General features: G+C 43.1%; 2 protein-coding genes across 7 annotated transcripts in view; one reads left to right on the top strand and one right to left on the bottom strand.

Moving 5' to 3' along the window:
* DYNC2I2 (dynein 2 intermediate chain 2) overlaps window positions 1-15,095 on the top strand; it is a 40,652-nt gene extending 25,557 nt beyond the window's left edge. The window contains exon 9 of the mRNA XM_075185138.1: window positions 15,059-15,095. Within this exon, the coding sequence (XP_075041239.1) occupies window positions 15,059-15,069 (11 nt within the window). The 3' untranslated portion in view covers window positions 15,070-15,095. The remainder of the gene's footprint in view (window positions 1-15,058) is intronic.
* Window positions 1-18,101, bottom strand: part of SPTAN1 (spectrin alpha, non-erythrocytic 1) — a 47,466-nt gene that overhangs the window by 7,076 nt on the left and 22,289 nt on the right. The window contains exons 10-43 of one of the 6 annotated variants that reach the window (XM_075185130.1): window positions 17,334-17,435; window positions 16,711-16,848; window positions 16,517-16,627; window positions 16,313-16,390; window positions 16,065-16,220; window positions 15,619-15,823; window positions 15,349-15,530; window positions 14,070-14,313; window positions 13,859-13,981; window positions 12,878-13,095; window positions 12,704-12,796; window positions 12,467-12,601; window positions 12,206-12,354; window positions 10,850-10,909; window positions 9,924-10,122; window positions 8,931-9,035; window positions 8,757-8,780; window positions 8,078-8,113; window positions 7,744-7,791; window positions 7,483-7,574; window positions 7,091-7,235; window positions 6,578-6,759; window positions 6,211-6,310; window positions 5,925-6,122; window positions 5,686-5,832; window positions 4,288-4,391; window positions 4,000-4,162; window positions 3,211-3,225; window positions 1,838-2,035; window positions 1,125-1,262; window positions 935-1,039; window positions 618-826; window positions 327-447; window positions 100-221 (exon numbers count right to left, since the gene is read on the bottom strand). In XM_075185130.1, coding sequence (XP_075041231.1) covers window positions 100-221; window positions 327-447; window positions 618-826; window positions 935-1,039; window positions 1,125-1,262; window positions 1,838-2,035; window positions 3,211-3,225; window positions 4,000-4,162; window positions 4,288-4,391; window positions 5,686-5,832; window positions 5,925-6,122; window positions 6,211-6,310; window positions 6,578-6,759; window positions 7,091-7,235; window positions 7,483-7,574; window positions 7,744-7,791; window positions 8,078-8,113; window positions 8,757-8,780; window positions 8,931-9,035; window positions 9,924-10,122; window positions 10,850-10,909; window positions 12,206-12,354; window positions 12,467-12,601; window positions 12,704-12,796; window positions 12,878-13,095; window positions 13,859-13,981; window positions 14,070-14,313; window positions 15,349-15,530; window positions 15,619-15,823; window positions 16,065-16,220; window positions 16,313-16,390; window positions 16,517-16,627; window positions 16,711-16,848; window positions 17,334-17,435 — 4,445 coding nt within the window. The remainder of the gene's footprint in view (window positions 1-99; window positions 222-326; window positions 448-617; window positions 827-934; window positions 1,040-1,124; window positions 1,263-1,837; window positions 2,036-3,210; window positions 3,226-3,999; window positions 4,163-4,287; window positions 4,392-5,685; window positions 5,833-5,924; window positions 6,123-6,210; window positions 6,311-6,577; window positions 6,760-7,090; window positions 7,236-7,482; window positions 7,575-7,743; window positions 7,792-8,077; window positions 8,114-8,756; window positions 8,781-8,930; window positions 9,036-9,923; window positions 10,123-10,849; window positions 10,910-12,205; window positions 12,355-12,466; window positions 12,602-12,703; window positions 12,797-12,877; window positions 13,096-13,858; window positions 13,982-14,069; window positions 14,314-15,348; window positions 15,531-15,618; window positions 15,824-16,064; window positions 16,221-16,312; window positions 16,391-16,516; window positions 16,628-16,710; window positions 16,849-17,333; window positions 17,436-18,101) is intronic. The other 5 variants (XM_075185132.1, XM_075185133.1, XM_075185131.1 and 2 more) reach the window with 5 other exon arrangements.

Below are 18,101 nucleotides of genomic sequence, written 5' to 3'. Positions count from 1 at the left end.
AGGTACCGGTCTAACAATGCACATTGGCCTTGAGTTACAGTCTGAAGGTTGCATATTCGCAATCTGAGGAAGGTCTCTGACAATATGTATGGTTCTTACCTGGCAGACGCTTGTTGCCTCAATTCCTTCCAGTGTTCCACAAACTGAGCCAGTCTTTGTTGAATCTCATCCTTTCCAATCGTGTTGTCGTCAGAGAGTTTCTTACCAGTGTCTAGCACACCCTAAAACATTTGACAGACGTCTCATTACAGTCATGTCAACAGATCCTTTACACATCATGCAAACAGAAAAAGAGAAAGAAATGAGTGGTCAATTTCTATACGTACCTGGATAGCCGGCTCATGAGCGGCCAGCTCAGCTTCCAACCTCTTGTGCTTCTTCCTCAAGTTCTGTACACCAGTCAAATCCCGGCCATAGTCATCTGAACCGACCAAGAGCTTCTTCTCCCTGGTTGCCATAAAAAAGGGTTATTAAAGTGCTTTTGCTGTAGGCCTCAACAGAGAAGGCCAAGGATCTTAGTGTTGTAACCCTTTTATAAAGGTAATATGAAAGTGTCCACCAACAACTGAATACCCTACAGCGTTAACTGCGTTTCACCAGCTCATGTGAGAACATACTTGATCCAGGACTCCTCATCATCGAGGTCCCTGAAGAACTGATGAAGGCGGTGGGACTCGTTCAGCCTGCTGCGGCGAGCAGATGCCATGCTCTTAATGCGTTGAAAGCGGTCATTGATGGCGTCGCGCTTGTCCTTCACTTGGGAAGGATCGAAAGCACTGCTGGTCATCAGACTGTCAGCCTGACCGTTCAGATCCTTCAGGCGGTCCTGGAAACAATTAAAGAGCACATGATCCTCTGCCAAATTCAAATTGTACTAAAAATAAACTTAAGATTGACCGTTCAGTATCTCGCAGCTATTCTATGTCATGCTCACCTCATGGGCGGAGATATCCGCTTCCAGTAGCTGGTGTTTTTTGAGCAGGTTATTGACGGATGCCAAGTCCTTCCCATAATCCTCTGAGGCCAGCAAAGCCTCCACCTGATGACAATGGGACAAACGTGAATATTGCATACATGGAGTGAGATACTTTTTTGGATTCTTCCAAATCACTGATTTCTCCTACCTCCGAAAGCCAAAAATCAAAGTCCTTGATGCCAGTGTTAAAGTTTTGCTGCCTGTTGGCCTCCTTCAACTTCTGGCTCTTCTCTGCAGACTTGCCAACCAAGAATTGCCACTGATCAGCAAGTGCCCCCAAACGGGCCTGAAAGAAAAACACACGGGGCCTCTTAGCTCCTTGGACATAGCAGAATTAAAGAGAAAATCCCTGCCTTTCAAAGGGAGGAAGCAAAGAATTAGAATCCTTTAATAAGCATAAAATGTAGAAAATGTGTAAATGGAATGAGGAGCGGATGAGCTGTAAAGAGGCTCAATTATCAAACGGCACCCAAAGCTGACCCTCTAGTTTTAATCTTCGTCCCAGATAGAGAACAGTTCAGAACCTCTATCTTGAAATACATAACCCGTGTAATCAGCCTGGATTGAAGTGCAGCCACTTCGTTATTAGACACACAAAATGCAATGGACAAAGTTTGGAACCATGGAAGTGACGCGTTCCACTGCTTTTGGCGACTGTCAGAGGCACCGGATCTTATTCATTGCATATGTTGCTCCAGGGATAAGGTCAGTTCTGTTTGCCAGCTTTGCCAAGCTGAATACATTACATAAAGAGAATCATCCCTGACCCACAAAGGACCTATCGAATAGGCCTTATCAACCAAAGAACGTTAAATGCCAAGTCAATCTAATTTAAAGTTGCATTTGCAAGTAGCTGCTTACCTTCACGGCGTCCTCACTGCCGGCACAAGCACCGCGATCGATGAGGGAGTCTCCCATGTCAATGACGCCCTTGATGCGATCTGCGTTGGCATGAAGCTCTGCCTCAAATGCCTGGTGTTTTTGGTGCTTGCTCTGCAGGACAAGAAAGGATCGGTCATTTGAGAACATGTCAGGATTATGGTCCATGAAGTCTGGACCCTGTATGAAAACGGGACCTGAACTTACAAATTGTTCTTTAATTTTTTAGCTAAGCCACCAAGCTGCTCTTTTAAACAAGTTTGTCTCTGTCATGAGGCATTTCGTTCCCAAAACACAACAGGAATAGTAAATGGTGGAAGCCAATCATGATTTATTTTATGATTTAATTTTTTTTTTTTTTTTTTTATAAACTTCTGGGAGATGGAGGATAAGCACGTACAGGACATCAGGCCAGTTTATTGGATTTTAGTGGATTAGGGAACGTTAAGGGAGTTGTGAATGTCCAAGAACACGGAGTGATGTAATGAAGACATAGAACATTAATAAGCTAAAAAAATAAATATAAAATAAAATACAACATTCCACAGACATCTAGGCGGGACATTAACGCACGTTCTGCATGAGGTACGGAGCTCACACATATACTATATTAAACTGGACCATTCACCAAAAACATAATTTGTGATCATGTGACAGGTCATGTGAACCGTTTGTTTTCAGGCATGCAAAATTAGCACTGCTCTCCTATCATCTTTGGAAAGCTCCTTATGGATGCTGCTGTTATTCCATACTGAGGAGATGAAGGAGACCAATTTAGCAAATACTGTGGTATCCTAAAAAGATGGTCCCTGCAAACGTGTTTTCTTCTGAGCGAACGATTCGTTCACCTTAGAGTGGACCTGCTGTCTAAACAGTGTAGGCAGCCATTTGTGGCGGAATCAATACCAGTGAAATCTGAGCCAAGAAGTGATGTCACTAATTAATGGATGAGCCGGATATTGGTTCACCTAACAAAATGGCTGCCTCTACAAGGCTTGTAGACGACAGGCACACTGTATAGTAAGAGGACTACATAGGACAAGCCATTCTCAAGGCACAGTTTATCTCCCTATTTTCAGAACGGTTTTGTAATCAGGCAAACAAGGGAGATAAGCTGGAGCCGTCCTCTAATAGGCGTCATGCAGAGCGTGTCTTGCCGCGACGGTAAAACAAGACTCCATAGTAGAGGTAGCAAAAATGAAAAAGCTGACAGTAACTAAAGGACTAAAATACAAAAACAAAAAAAAAAAAAGAACACAAGACAGGCATGGCTGGCTTCAACGGATGGAGAAAAACTGAAACAGATGATTACGTACGGAAGCGAGAAACACAGAAAAGACTTCCTGACCACTTACCAGTAATTTGGAAAGCTATAAAAACAGATTAAGAAAAGAAGATATTGAGTACAGGGTTATTCTATAGACCAAATTGCAATAAGTCAAAATGTGCCTTCTATACCCCATGGTGAAGCAGTGCCCCCCCCTAAGGGGGCAAATTTATTTGCCTACAATTTGCATAGCTCAGCTCAGTCTTCTAAATAGTGCCGAGGTCAGGACTAATAATATCAGAAGCTGTGACAAAAGCCCCCACAATACAGCCCCAACGCTGCCTACGCTAATCTAACGCATGTATAGGAACAGGTCCTTATTACTGTCCGATTACAGTCACGTACTAATTCCCCCGTTAACAGAACTTTTCAGACTTTAAAACTATTTTGTCCCCATAAGATGTACTTCTGAATAAAGCTCTTATAATAATATAGCTACTGCACATCTGTGCCGGTGGACAGGAACACAGGAAATCAGAGGGGTAGATTCAATTCTTGGCGATGTGGAGCTGAACATCTCTGTAATGTTTTCTGGGTTCACCGGTACCCAACATTGCAGATTTTCCTGCACATCTCTATGGGGCGAGAGGCAAAATCCGCAATGTTACATCGCCACGGAGCGCCCCCCGCCACGATTCCACCGAGAATTGAATCGGCCCCAGAGTGTCAGCTGACATGAACATGTTTGAACACAATGCAACTTATTCACTTTCCTCGTGACACGTAACCATTTCTTTTTTTTACAAATAGAGATCTGTAGAGGGGGCTTTGCCAGAAAAACAAAACTTGACGATAAAGGTTTGTGTGCGGCACCCACCTGGATGTTTGTGGGATCCTTGTAGGATTCGTCACTGGCGGTCTGTAGCTTCTCACTAATCCAGGCTTCGATCTCATCCACATCTCTGCTGAACTGCTGCAGAGTCTGAGATTCTCCGAGCTTAGATCTCTTCTCGATCATCTGAGCCTTCAAACGGCGCCACCTGCGGAAGACAAATGTTACTTAGAAAAACAGTGACCTCTGAAAAGATCCAAATAGTCGGCCCATTTGAATATATTTAAAAAACAAAATATAGTGCCACATCCATCCTATATATTTTTAACCCACCTGTCCAAGACCTCGTTACGACGGGCAGCAATGTCACCTGTGGCATAGTGGTTGGCATTTATTAACTGATCAGCGAAAGACTGCAGGGCAGCGATCTTCTCTTCCTGCAAGACAGATTTAACACAGGTTACAAATATATCCTAAACCAAATCATAACCACCCTACACGGCAAATACATCCTACACCAAATCCTAACCACACTATACGGCAAATATATCCTACACCAGATCATAACCACACTATATGGCAAATGTATCCTACACCAAATCATAACCACACTATATGGCAAATGTATCCTACACCAAATCATAACCACCCTACACGGCAAATGTATCCTACACCAAATCATAACCACCCTACACGGCAAATGTATCCTACACCAAATCCTAACCACACTATACGGCAAATATATCCTACACCAAATCATAACCACACTATATGGCAAATGTATCCTACACCAAATCCTAACCACACTATATGGCAAATGTATCCTACACCAAATCCTAACCACCCTACACGGCAAATGTATCCTACACCAAATCATAACCACACTATATGGCAAATGTATCCTACACCAAATCATAACCACACTATATGGCAAATGTATCCTACACCAAATCATAACCACCCTACACGGCAAATGTATCCTACACCAAATCATAACCACCCTACACGGCAAATGTATCCTACACCAAATCCTAACCACACTATACGGCAAATATATCCTACACCAAATCATAACCACACTATATGGCAAATGTATCCTACACCAAATCCTAACCACCCTACACGGCAAATACATCCTACACCAAATCATAACCACACTATATGGCAAATGTATCCTACACCAAATCATAACCACACTATATGGCAAATGTATCCTACACCAAATCATAACCACCCTACACAGCAAATGTATCCTACACCAAATCATAACCACCCTACACGGCAAATGTATCCTACACCAAATCATAACCACACTATATGGCAAATGTATCCTACACCAAATCCTAACCACCCTACACGGCAAATGTATCCTACACCAAATCCTAACCACCCTACACGGCAAATGTATCCTACACCAAATCCTAACCACACTATACGGCAAATATATCCTACACCAAATCCTAACCACACTATACGGCAAATATATCCTACACCAAATCATAATCACCCTACACGGCAAATATATCCTACACCAAATCATAACCACCCTACACGGCAAATATATCCTACACCAAATCATAACCACCCTACACGGCAAATATATCCTACACCAAATCATAACCAGGGAAAGATCTGACTGGAGAGATGTATAAACGTGTTTCGGGCTGTGGATGGTCAATGTTCCTTATGAAACTGGACAGCCCTCCATTCTTCTATGGTTTCACAGTTTACCTGCACATTAATTGCTTTATCGAAGTCCTCATGTTTCTTGATCAGAGCCTCAACACTATCCAAGGAATCCCCTTTATCTTCACTATTGAGGAAGGCTTCACGTGCTGCCATCCAGTTCTCGGCCTGCTCACAGTCTCTGTTAAAGAGCTGAAAGGAGAAGAAATCCGACATCCGATAACATTAAACGGGCGTCAACAGAGGAAGGTACTACGGACTTGTCGCCAATGTTAAGGGATTACCTGAAGTTCCAAACATTGATCCAACATCATTCTGCGCTGAACCCAGGATTTCTCCAAGCTCGCACGTTCTTGGTCCAATATGTCCAACTTGTCCTTTATTTCAGGGCTGGCATAATGCCCTCGCGCTAGTAGCTGCTGCCCAAACTGCTCGAAGGCTTGGAAAGTGCCAGTTCTGGCGTCAATCTCCGTGCGGTGCTCCTAAGAGGCAGGTAAGGAGCAATCGTAAGAAACTGCATCACAGTAATATTAAAGCTAAGCACGACTGAGAAACTATTCTACAACTTACTTGGTGCCTCTCGAGGAGAGCTTCAGCTCCGGTGACATCTTTGGCGAGCTCGTCAGATGACACAAGGCCACGGATTCCATTAATCCAGGACATGAGATCTCTATGAAATAAAATCATAAAATACAGACATGGAATAGATATCCAATATATGCAATTTAGAATTCAAGACTTAGTAGGAACACTGCCCAAATAGAGATGCGATCAAAGGTAAACACGGTTTGGCCATCAAGACACTTTTGAGATCCTGTGCTTTGTTTGTGGCTTGTAGTTCCATCCAATTCAGAACATTCTTACTCCGTATGTTTATGAAAGAACTATGTGGTGATCACATAGAGGCAAGTTCTATTCTAGGTATCAATGTTCCTACCTGAAGTCACTCAGGAAGCGCTGCAGGTCGTGAGAGTCTCCTAATTTCTCTTTGCGTTTGTCGGCCCGCTTGCCAAGGCTGTTCCATGCTTGGTTGAGCTCCGTGCATTTCTCTTGGATATCATCGGCAGACTCTGGATGGGACTGGATCAGGCGCTGGGCGGTCTCTCCCAGAGAATTCACCTAGGAAAATAGAATACACGACTCAAGATAATTATCCGACTCCGATAAACAAGAGACACAAGCTTCCTGCACAGGGTAAGATCTAGGCTGGACACACTATGGTCAAATAAACAAACTGCAGTGTGGCCACATGATCAGGATGGAAAGCAAGTTTGGCTGTATGTGGGGTCACTGTGCGACCCCCGCAGGGTAGCGTGAGCCCTCACAGCTTCCATATGGGTACACAAACCGCTGATAGATACAGACATCTGATCAGATTACAATGGTTCAGTAAGACTGGGTTGCAATGTGTGCACTTTACATTAGTGCTAGAAGACTATTTGTCCATTACCTTGTCGCCCAAAGCAGCCAGATCTCTCTCGAAACCCTCATGTTTGCGCTGCAACGCCTGGACGCTTGCCAGATCATGGCCATAGCTATCCGTATTCAAAGCCTGGTTCTTCTCCTCAATCCATTCCTTTGTCTCATCAGCATCTCTGCAAAAAAAAGGAAGAGCACATGAACTTTTTTGAAGGTCTTAAAGATATCACTAATCTGAATTAATGCAACATCCTTGGAAATGCCAGCAATTCAGTCTGTGTTGCATTTTGAGGACGCTGTGCCATAATTATGTAATCCGTAATGGTCGTAATCCACACGGAGGTTCCTTGGCAATGCCCTATGGCAATCATCTGCCGTTAGTGCACATCAAAGTCCTGGATCTCTGCCAGCTGGCCTCTGTACCTGTGGAATCTCTGAACTTCATGAGCGCTGCCCAGGAGTTGGCTTCTCTCCTCTGCCAGCTGCTGAAGGGATCTCCAACGCTCATTTAAGTCCTACAGGAGAAAAGATGGCACCGTTACCTTCTACACCAGAGTCAGAGCGTTATGGGACTAGTATCTTGCTGGACACCTGCGTTTACCCGTTCCCATAGACCAAGAAAAAGGATAGATCACATCGGACAAAGCTACACTTATCACATGCAGAATAGATGCCGGTACTTACCTTGATTGAATTGAATGTGGCCACAGTGTGCACAGCAGTCCTTACAGACTAACAACAAAAAAAAAAAAAGTAAAGAAACCATTGTTTTATAAAACACATAGAAAGGTTTAATAAAAGTAGGAAGTAGCGTTCTTTAGAGTGTACAGTATGTTTTTATTTGTTTTAGAACAAATTCTGGTAGTAAATTTGGTAAAAGGGGAACAGTCAGGATGCTATTGCACCTTATTTTTATTGCACAATTTAATGGGGATATTGAAGGATCAATTTTGTCTATAATAGGCAATCTCACTAGTTGTTAATGGATGTTTATAGCAGGACATAAAAGGGCACCTACCTTCCATGGTGATGCACCTTTGGAGTCAGCTTCATCCTACAAAGAAAAGGAAAAAGCAGAGTCACAAACAAAAAGTGGCTTTAAGTTTTTATCAGACTTTATTTATTATCTCCAAAGTGCTTTAAAGAGAAATAAAACAATTTGCATATTCATTATCTACCGGCCTATTAACCAGTTTCATATGCTTTGACACACTCTAGCGTTCTCTGTGAAGCTCCTGCTAATTTTATCCATATCTCTGTACACACACGCACGGAGTCACCTCTGGCTTAGAGGGCTCTCCAGCTGCTGTGGGACTACAAGTCCCAGCATGGACTCTTGCATAGGTTTACTATACAGTCTTAACACCCCATTTAGAAGCCTACTATGTAAAACATGCAATGCATTGCCAGCACGGTGCCCAATGTCTGCCTCACAGCGCTGGGGTCATGAGTTCGATTCCCGACTATGGACTTATCTGTGTGGAGTTTGTGTGTTCTTCCCGTGTCTGTGTGGGTTTCCTCCCACACTCCAAAAACATCCCGATAGGTTAATTGGCTGCTATTGAAATGGACGTGTGTGTGTGTGTGTATGTTGGGGAATTTAGACTGTAAGCTCCAATGGGGCAGGGACTGAGGTGAGCAAGTTCTCTGTACAGCGCTGCGGAGTTAGTGGCGCTATATAAATAGCTGATGCTTACCTTTGGCATGCTGCCATACACCTCCTGTAAAACAGCAAAAATACAAATGTCAGTAAAGGAGCATGAAGATAAACTATACATTCTCCCAGTTCCTCCCACTGCTGCTGCTACTTTACTGGGAAACTACTACCACTTTCATGGTTGCAATCTAACAGAAGGCAACCATTGTCCTACCTGCTGCTGTACAGCTTGCACTTCTTCTGTTATGAGCCCCTCAGATTCAAGGTCATCTGCAACCTTGTTGATATCCTTCAGACGTGACTCGTTCGCCTTCAGATCCTAAGGAAGAGAGAGAACACAGTGTCAGAAAACTATCACAAGGGCTGATAAAGGGGATTATTAAAAAAAAAAAAAAAAAAAAAAAAAGGAGGAGGATTCACTAACTAATAGCGACTAGACATCAGCTTCCGTTAGCCCGACTAGGATTGGTTGCTATGGGTTATAACATATAATTGGGTACGTTAATCTCAGCACCACAGGTTTCTACCTCTATCAGAAAGCCTGAGATCAGGAGGTTTCTCTGCATTCAGACACACAGGCATTACTTTGTACCTGGATTTAACATTATAAACATCCCCACTTCACTTCATATACTTTGATTTATTTTTTTTTACAATTATTTCCTATTTGCTGCATTGGGGAATAGGGGGAGACGACGACGACAGAATATAAAGGTTCTGCCTGCTGGATGTTTGCACAGAGAAAATAGTTGCCTCTTCCGCCTGCAGGTCCCTTAACCCTCCCCCCCTAGATACGACAGGACCTATCCAGTACAGCTCAGTGCTCCAAGGAGTCGCTCCCCACATCTGTAACCTGTCCTTGCAGCAATAGGATAGAGCTCTGGCCTGTCCCTACAATTCACTAGAGAAGAGAGTTCAATTCCAGATGAAGTACTGGAAAGGGGGGGTGGGGAGGGCTCATGTGTTCAACAAGAGCGTGTTGGATCGGCACTCATGAGGTGGTTGCTGTACATGGTACATTGTGATATCCCCCAGAATCTGAATGCACTTTCTATGACGTATCCTCACATGCTACTTAAGGGGTTACTGTGTTTATTAGCAAGACCATTTCAGGTGACCCCCTATTAGTCGTGGTAATACCACAGCCTGCGTTTCCATGAATGACTTATTACAAATTAAAAGAAGAAGAGGAAGATTTGTTTTTTACCTTCTGGAAATCATCAAACTTCTTCTGTAACACCTCCACCTGCTCCAAATCCGCCCCCATTTCCTCATTGGTGAGTGTGGCCTCCTTCTCATTAATCCACTGCTGCAGCTCGTTGGCCTCGCGGAACAGCATAAACTTCTTGCAGCTTTTCTCCAACATGTCTTTACGCTTCTCCCCCATCTCCAGTATGTTGTGGTATCTACGGACGGAAGGAGTGCGCTGAGATATTGGTGCGTGACAATGTGCGCCCTCTACTGACATGTTACGGTATCGCCACAGTGCTAATCAGTCACTACTGGAAAACTAAACTACACAGACTTGAGGTAAACACTTCCCAGTGAGTCAGTGTGTGATGCAAAGAGAATAGAGAGTGCTCACTAAGGCAATCTAGGTAACCAGATATCATTGTGCCTCAATGAAGTCATTAAATCTTAGTGAATTAATAGGCTGAATCCTGGTTCATCCAAAAAACGTCTGCCTCCATTGTGTGCAGGCTACATTTAAAGCCTATCCAAAGGTTACGTTCTATAGCCATGCTAGAACACACTCTTATGCTGACCACATACTTCACAATCCCTAAGTTCAGCCTCTAAATGACTGGATACGAGTTCTATATCCCTACACATGAAGACACATTTAAACAGATCAGGTCGTTGAGTGATCAGGTCGAACAATCAGACCCCCATTACCGTGATCGGTTGGATGACCGCATACCCGGACTGCTTGTAGTCTCCGACCGAATATTTCCAACCATGAACAAACAAACTATTTGAAGTTGATGTCTCATTGCTAGAGAACCACATAAATGGCACTTTGCGGGTAAATTTGGTCTCAACTGAGCCACGAAATTGAAATATGTGGGCAGCCTTAAATCCTGCTCATTAGGGGCTAGGAAAGAAACATTACAGTGGAACGAGTCTACTCACAGTTCTTCCACCTGATTCATACGCAGAGATACACTGCCAGCTTCCTTAGATATGAGCGGCCTGCACAGACAAGAAGGGAGCACAGCAAGAAGGCATGCAGACAATTAGTGTGATTAACAGACAGGAGGGTGCAGCTCAGTCCATGTGCGGTATTAGAGGGGGAGTGCAGAGTACGGGGTGAAGTATTTTCAGAGATTACAGGGGTGTCCACTTTCACGGATGTTCAAATATCAAAGCTGCCTCCCCCCAACAAACAAGGGCCTTCCTAATAGACTGGAAATAGAAACGTCACCGAGTACACAGGAAAAAGACGATCTACTGCTTGTACTTTTCTACAAACAGTAGGATCACCCTTTTCTAATACATACTCGGGGACACTAAAGACTGCTGACGATAAAGGGTCTGCGCAGTATTTGTTCTGTAACCCACATCAACCAATCAGATGTTTTGCTTTTGTCTTCCAACGTGCACTAGAAAAAAGGACAGCTATAACCTGACCGTTTGCTGCTGGTCTGCGGTTTTATTGTGCAACAGTCTTTACTTAGGTGTCCTTTGGCAATCAATAGCACTGTGTAACAGTGTATCAAAAAGGAGCTTTCGTTGGAGGAGTGGGACAGCTTACTTATAAAATAATGAATATATATATATATATATATATATATATATATATATATATATATATATATATATATATATTACGGACACCCCCTTTAAATTTGAAACTATCACAAAATTATGTTGTCTGGGTCCTAGAATCTGAATAAAGCGAGTATACTTCCCATTGCTAGTTGTTGAAATATATCTGGCCTGCAGTACCTCCTGAAGACTTATTTCAGCATGGCGCTGTTGTGCTAGTCACCAACTAACAAACAAGCAATGATATTTTTCCAACAAGCCAACTTATGGCCGTAGAAGCAGTCTTGTTTTATTCACCAGGAAAAGCCCAACAGCATTTATGGTTTTCTTAAAATGTGATACTTTCCCCCTTGAACCAAAACCGTAGTGCAGACAGAAAAATCAATCACAAACAAGATGCATATTAAAATTTTACAGTGATCGGTGTCAGTTGAGTGATTGGTGGACATAAATTGTGTTCGGGTTAATAAGGGGATAGGACAAAACAGGGAATCATGAGGAGTTATGACACAAGTGAGAGTGAATTTATATCTGGAGATAAAAGTAGTGGTGATTTTATGGCTGTGAATATTACACCAGGCAAGTCATGTCAGGAAGATGGACAATATGTAGACTGTTTGCACAAGATCTACATATAGGAGTTGCAATTATTACTTATACAGTATAGTATTCCACTTATGGCTTCTCCACTCATAGAAGACCTATATAAAATAGTCTTACTGGCCATCGATCTGCTCCTGCCGCAGTGCAATGCTTCCTTGTTCGTCTAGTAAGTTCTCACGAGAAGCAGACTGCGCGGGATCCAACTTCTTCACATATGCAGCGGGTACAAAACCCTGACGGTCATTAACTTCAACCTTCCACCAGTCCTGGAGGACACAGAACACATTTCAGTCATCTCGTCGGCTGTTTGTAGGAGTTTCAAATTACACAGTAGATCTATTTCTTGTGCTCCTTTTCCTTTTAATCGGAATTAATTACCTTGTTAGTGCTATTAAGCAGAGTCAATATGTCTCCCTTCTTCATGGTGACTTCCCGTGGACTCTTCTCCTGATAATCATACAATGCAAGGACCAACTCCTTGCCGGTTTCATCATCCGTTGGTGCAACTTGTTGCTAAAAGTGGAACACGAGGTCAGAAAATGCAACAGTACACTACTTCTTTATTACATTACTATTTAGGCTATGTGTTCCTTATATACATATATCTGCATTTACCCTGCAAGACTGGGCCTGTTCTCTTAGAGACTGAATGCTGCTTCCATATGCTCTGAGATCGGACATCAAAGCTTCATGCTTCTTCAGAAGAGCCTGAAAGTGAGAAGCAAAAGGTCGATGATGCGGTCACACAAACCAATACTACTCGACTCTACACTTGGACGGAACTCGTACCTCTGCGGAATCCTCATCTTTGCCATAATCTGTGCTCCCAACAATAGGCTCCTTCTCTCTCATCCAGGACTCGGCCTCGTTAGCATCGGCAAAGTACTGTTGAGCCTGCAGAGAGTCTTCAAGATCCTGTCTTCGCTGGGACGCTTTGTTTCTGAGAGATCCCCACTTATCGTTTAACTCCCTCAGCTTTACCTTCACCTCATCGGCAGCAAAGTGTCCTGTGAACGACAGACGAGGTCAGCGACAGCTAAGCAAATCGCTTCAGAGAGATCACTTACAAAGCACAAAATGGCCGTCGCACGGTTCAAACTCCCCTCTCGTCTGGATTTAAAAACGTGTACCTAGTTTTCAACCAAAAACGCACAGAAGTTTGCCTGGCTGATGGGAGGGTTGGTCAGAGTAAGGGTCTTTCTTCTTTACTTTGGAATGGAGGCGTAAAATCACAAAGCCATTTTCATCTCCACGAAAAAAGGACCTTAAAATTTTGCAACAGACTAGAAGCTTTTGGGAATCAGACTATAGTTCCAATAGAACTTTTCTGCACTTTGATAATCAATGTAAGAAAAATCTTTATACACACACACAGAAGTGATGTCTTCTCACTCTCAAAGTAATTTAAGCCACAATTTAGATAAAACCAAATAGTATTTATTTTAGGAGAAAAAAAAAAGTGAAGTGTTTTATTTAATGAAAGGGGTGGTTGTAAAGACGTAAGAGGGGGCGTTAATGTAAAGTTTACACTTTTGCCAAGTGCAAGTGCGAGATTTTTCCACCTCCCTGCACAATTGGGTGCACGTCTAGATTTTGGATACATTCTTGTTGTGCGCAGGACGGACTGGTGTCGTGCCAAGGTTATTTACAGTGCACAGTTTAAGATGGTTAAAGGATATGACCAGTTTCAAAGTATAGGTCTTATAAAGCGCTCAAACATGATGGGTCCAAATTTGGTGTTATTAGGATCATTTGAATCGTGATTTTTACCTTCAGTGACCATATTGTTTCCTTTCTGTGTGACGGCTTTGATGCGAGGTTCATGTCCGGCTATTTCAGCTTGCAGTGCTTGGTGTTTCTTCAGTAGGTTTTGAACACCGATCAAATCCTTGCCTGAGACAAGATCACAAGTTGCATCATTGTACGCCTCATCCCCAACAAGTGCCATCATGGCATCTACAAAAAGATGACATACACTTACCTCTGTTGGTGGAGGCTGCGATAGGTTCCTTTTCCCTAATCCAAGTCTCCTCGTCTTCGATGTCCCTGAACAGCTGCTGCAGACGGAGAGAGTCAGACAGTTTCTGCTTGCGAGCGATCATGGGATCCTTCAGAGCATCGTATCTCCCAACCAAGGCCTCCTGCTTCTTCCTGATATTATCTGCATCAAAATGACCAGCCTCCTGGAACTGACGTGCCTGGATGGTGATCCCATCTATACGGTCCTGCAGGGACAGCAAAACAGTTGTGTAATCAATAATACTTAAGTATTAAGGGGCTACATTTTTATGTACCGCTTTGTATACTTTTTCACACAACGAATTGTACATTTTTGTTGCCCCTTAAATACGACACTGCTCAGCTCTAAGCATGTCTCCCTGTCACATCCTGCTCCCAGACAGTGGACCTGGAGACCCATACTGCAAGCCCAGCTGGAATCGAGATACATTAATAATCCTCTTGAGCTATCCAGGGTTACCTTGTGGATGTCTCACAGTGTGTGATTAGAGGCAAATGCATAAAACTCAGATCTTTTTAAAGAAACAAAAATCAGGCACAAAAAGGAAAAAACTACTATGAAAGATTTACAGAGCTCGAGACGAGATACAAATCCTCGCTATCCTGGGGGGGCTTGACTACTTAAACAAGGAAATACAGTCTCCTTTTTAGGTTAAATTTCCCTAGATTACGAATGTCACAAGGGACTTTCTGGATAAACCTGTCTCCATTCAAGAATTGTAGGATTTATTCCTGGCAGAGAGGTGCATGATAAAACTACAAAATTAATTGAAGGAATGTAGTAATTAGTATGGCAATCATTTTTACAATGTACAGCAAATAGAGGGCCAAAGCAAAATTCCTTGCCAATAATGATAATCTTCATCACTTAGCTCTCCTTCATATTATATTTAATTATTATAAATTAATGGCGATTGTGGCACTAATAGGTTCCCTTTGTATCATCCACAGATGCTGGTTAGGAGGCACCAGACTGCAGACACCTCTGGTATGTGAACCACATTGTGGCACTAATAGGTTTCCTTTGTATCATCCGCAGATGCTGGTTAGGAGGCACCAGACTGTAGGCACCTCTGGTATGTGAACCACATTGTGGCACTAATAGGTTTCCTTTCTATCATCCACAGATGCTGGTTAGGAGGCACCAGACTGTAGGCACCTCTGGCAGGCGAGACGTATGGGAACCACACTGTGGCTTGAAGAGCAACATCAAAAAGACTAAAAAAGCAAGTTCACAGTACCTGGTGAGCAGCTACATCCGCCTCCAGCAGAGCATGCTTCTTCTGAAGGTTCTGCACATTGGTCAAGTCTTTTCCATAATCATCTGAAGCCAAATGTCCCTCCACCTCATATAACCACAGCTCAATGTCCTCCACATTTCTGTTAAACTGTTGCTGCTGGTTGGCTTCGCGTAGTTTGATACCTGTGTATTAATAATGCCATAAATATTACTCTATTGAAATTCCAGATGTTCAATTGCTAATGTCATATTAAGGGCAACTAGTTCCAACCTTTCAGTTCTGTGGCCTCCAGCAGCCTCTTCCACAAGGTGATAACGTCATTCATACGTGCTGCCACCTCATCAGATGCGTAATGGTTGACATCAATTAACTTCTGGCCGGAATTCTTCAAAGCATCAATGCGGCTTTGGTTAGCAGAGAGCTCAGCCTCAAACGCCTGGTGCTTCTGCACCTTGCCCTGGAGATTGGATGGATCCTGTATGGGGGCATGTAGAATGTTACTTCGCTATCAGGTGAAAAACAAATGCAATTGCATACATATCATACCAGCCTTCCTAAGGTAACATGGAATGGGACAGATCCTGAAAGAACAGTAACAGCTAACATTCTAGATCAGTGTTAGCAAGTCTGGTTCTTCAGCAGTTGCACAACTATTAATCTGATTTTAGCGGGTGGTTAAGGTGCTCAAGCAATCACAGCTTTCCTTCGTTCATCACCTTATATGCTTCATCGGTTGCCGTCTTCATCTTCTCATTAATCCAACTCTTCAGCTCATCGGAGTCCCTGAAGAACTGTTGCAGGTGGAAGGAGTCCGTTAACTGAGTGCGGCGGTACAGAGCCCGCTCGTGGAGGGCGTTACGGCGACTTAGGAGCTGAGAAGAAAAATCGAAAGAGACCATAAGAAAAAAACCGGCTTGCCAAAAAGTCGAGAGTGGAGAAAAACCCCAATCCTATCACTACTTACCGCATCTCTGCGAGTAGCAACATCGTCCATAGCATAGTGGTTATTTTGAATCAGCTTTGTGGCAAATTCATCCAGGGCCTACACATGGATAAAAACAAAAACAAACCATTACCACCATCATCATGTATATAAGTACGCATGTATTTGAACTAACCATCGTATGGTGGAAAGGGAATAAGAATAAGGTACTGGAATGTATCGTACCGTAATTTTCTCTTCTTGGGCACTAAGAGATTTCTCGAAGTCCTCATGTTTCTTCAAGAGTGCTTCTACGCTGTCCAGAGAGTCTCCCAGGTCCTCGTTGAGCAGGAAAGCCTGTTACACAGAGAACTAGAGGGTTTAGAATCCTGACCGTTTGTAAAGACACCCAGGGAAGCCGAATGATTGAGGACGCTCACCTCCTGCTTGCTCATCCAGTTGTCCACTTGTTCGGTGTCTCGGTAGAAGAGTTGAAGGTCCATGCATTGCTCGTACTGCTGTCTGCGGAGCTCCCACAGCTCTAGGAGGGTGGTTCTCTCTTCCGCCAATACAGTAAGCTAGGAGGGAAACATAAATTAAAAGGATTATTCTTGTCAACAGAATACAATGTTAACTAGATATTTAGTAGAAAGGCAGGTACCAATGTAGACAGAGGTTATATAGTGCTGGGGTCATGGGTTTGATTCCAACCAAGGACCTTGTCATGTCTGTGTGGGATTTCACCGGGTACACCGGTTTCCTCCCACTCTCCAAAGACATACTGGTAGGTTAATCAGCTTCTCACCCTAGTGTCTGTGTGTGTCCAGTGTGGTAGGGAATACAGATTGTAAGCTCTACTGGGACAGGGACCGATGTGAAGGATTATGCTCTGTAAAGTGCTGCATAACACGTAGGTGCTATACGAATAACTTAATAAAAAAATAATAATAATAATAAATCCAGCTCTACAAGTCCCAGCTTAGCCAAGCATGCTCCACAACAGCTGGTGAGCCAGGGATTCCCTGCCTATGACCCAGTAACGTATTTCCACCTATTTTTATACCTTCTCTCGGACTTCATCAGAAGCGTAGTGACCTGCGCTAAGCAAGGCCAGTCCTGCAGCATCAGCAGCTTTGAAACTGTCTTCATGAGCATCGATTTCACCCTGGAAAGAGAAAACCCAATGCAATTAACCACAGCTGTATTCAAACAGGAACAGATGTTGTGGGAGAAATGTATTGGACATAAATAGGACTTCACATCTGGTCTAATTAAAGTTGTAACAAGAATACACGGGGGAATTCAACTGGCCGTGTTACTGCCGAAAGTAACGCAGCCTACGCACTATGACCGTCACTACAGTAATAGTGAGCATTATTACAGTCAGTGCGGTAATGTTTAACACAGAGAAATCTGGGTTAAAACGACTGTAATATAGCACAGACCGCGTTACTTTCAGCATTAACGCGCCCAATTGAATTCACCCCATAGTAGCAGCTTAAAGAGTTCATTGAACAAACACCAGTGTATATAATTGCTATATATAATACTTCCTTCCTATCAGCAGATAAAGTATATAGTCTGCATGTGTCTTCATAACAATTCTGTTCGCCATTCTAAATCACTTGTGATCCGTTAGAATATTGGAACTATTAGCTACATAGAAGTGCGGATATTAAGAGATTCATTTTCATGTTCTGCAGGTTTATAACTTTAGTCTTAGTGCCCACTTAATAGAATTTGCTAATTTATGGAAGATTTGCCTCCAAAGTGCTCGTGTTGAATGCACACACAATATATGCACGAGAATGCAGCTTATCAATCCAGGAGA

The sequence above is a fragment of the Mixophyes fleayi genome, chromosome 9, assembly GCF_038048845.1.
Source record: "Mixophyes fleayi isolate aMixFle1 chromosome 9, aMixFle1.hap1, whole genome shotgun sequence".
Classification (NCBI taxonomy): domain Eukaryota; kingdom Metazoa; phylum Chordata; class Amphibia; order Anura; family Limnodynastidae; genus Mixophyes; species Mixophyes fleayi.
The sequence above is the reverse complement of the archived record's forward strand: the minus strand, read 5'-3'. Positions and strand labels throughout refer to the sequence as shown.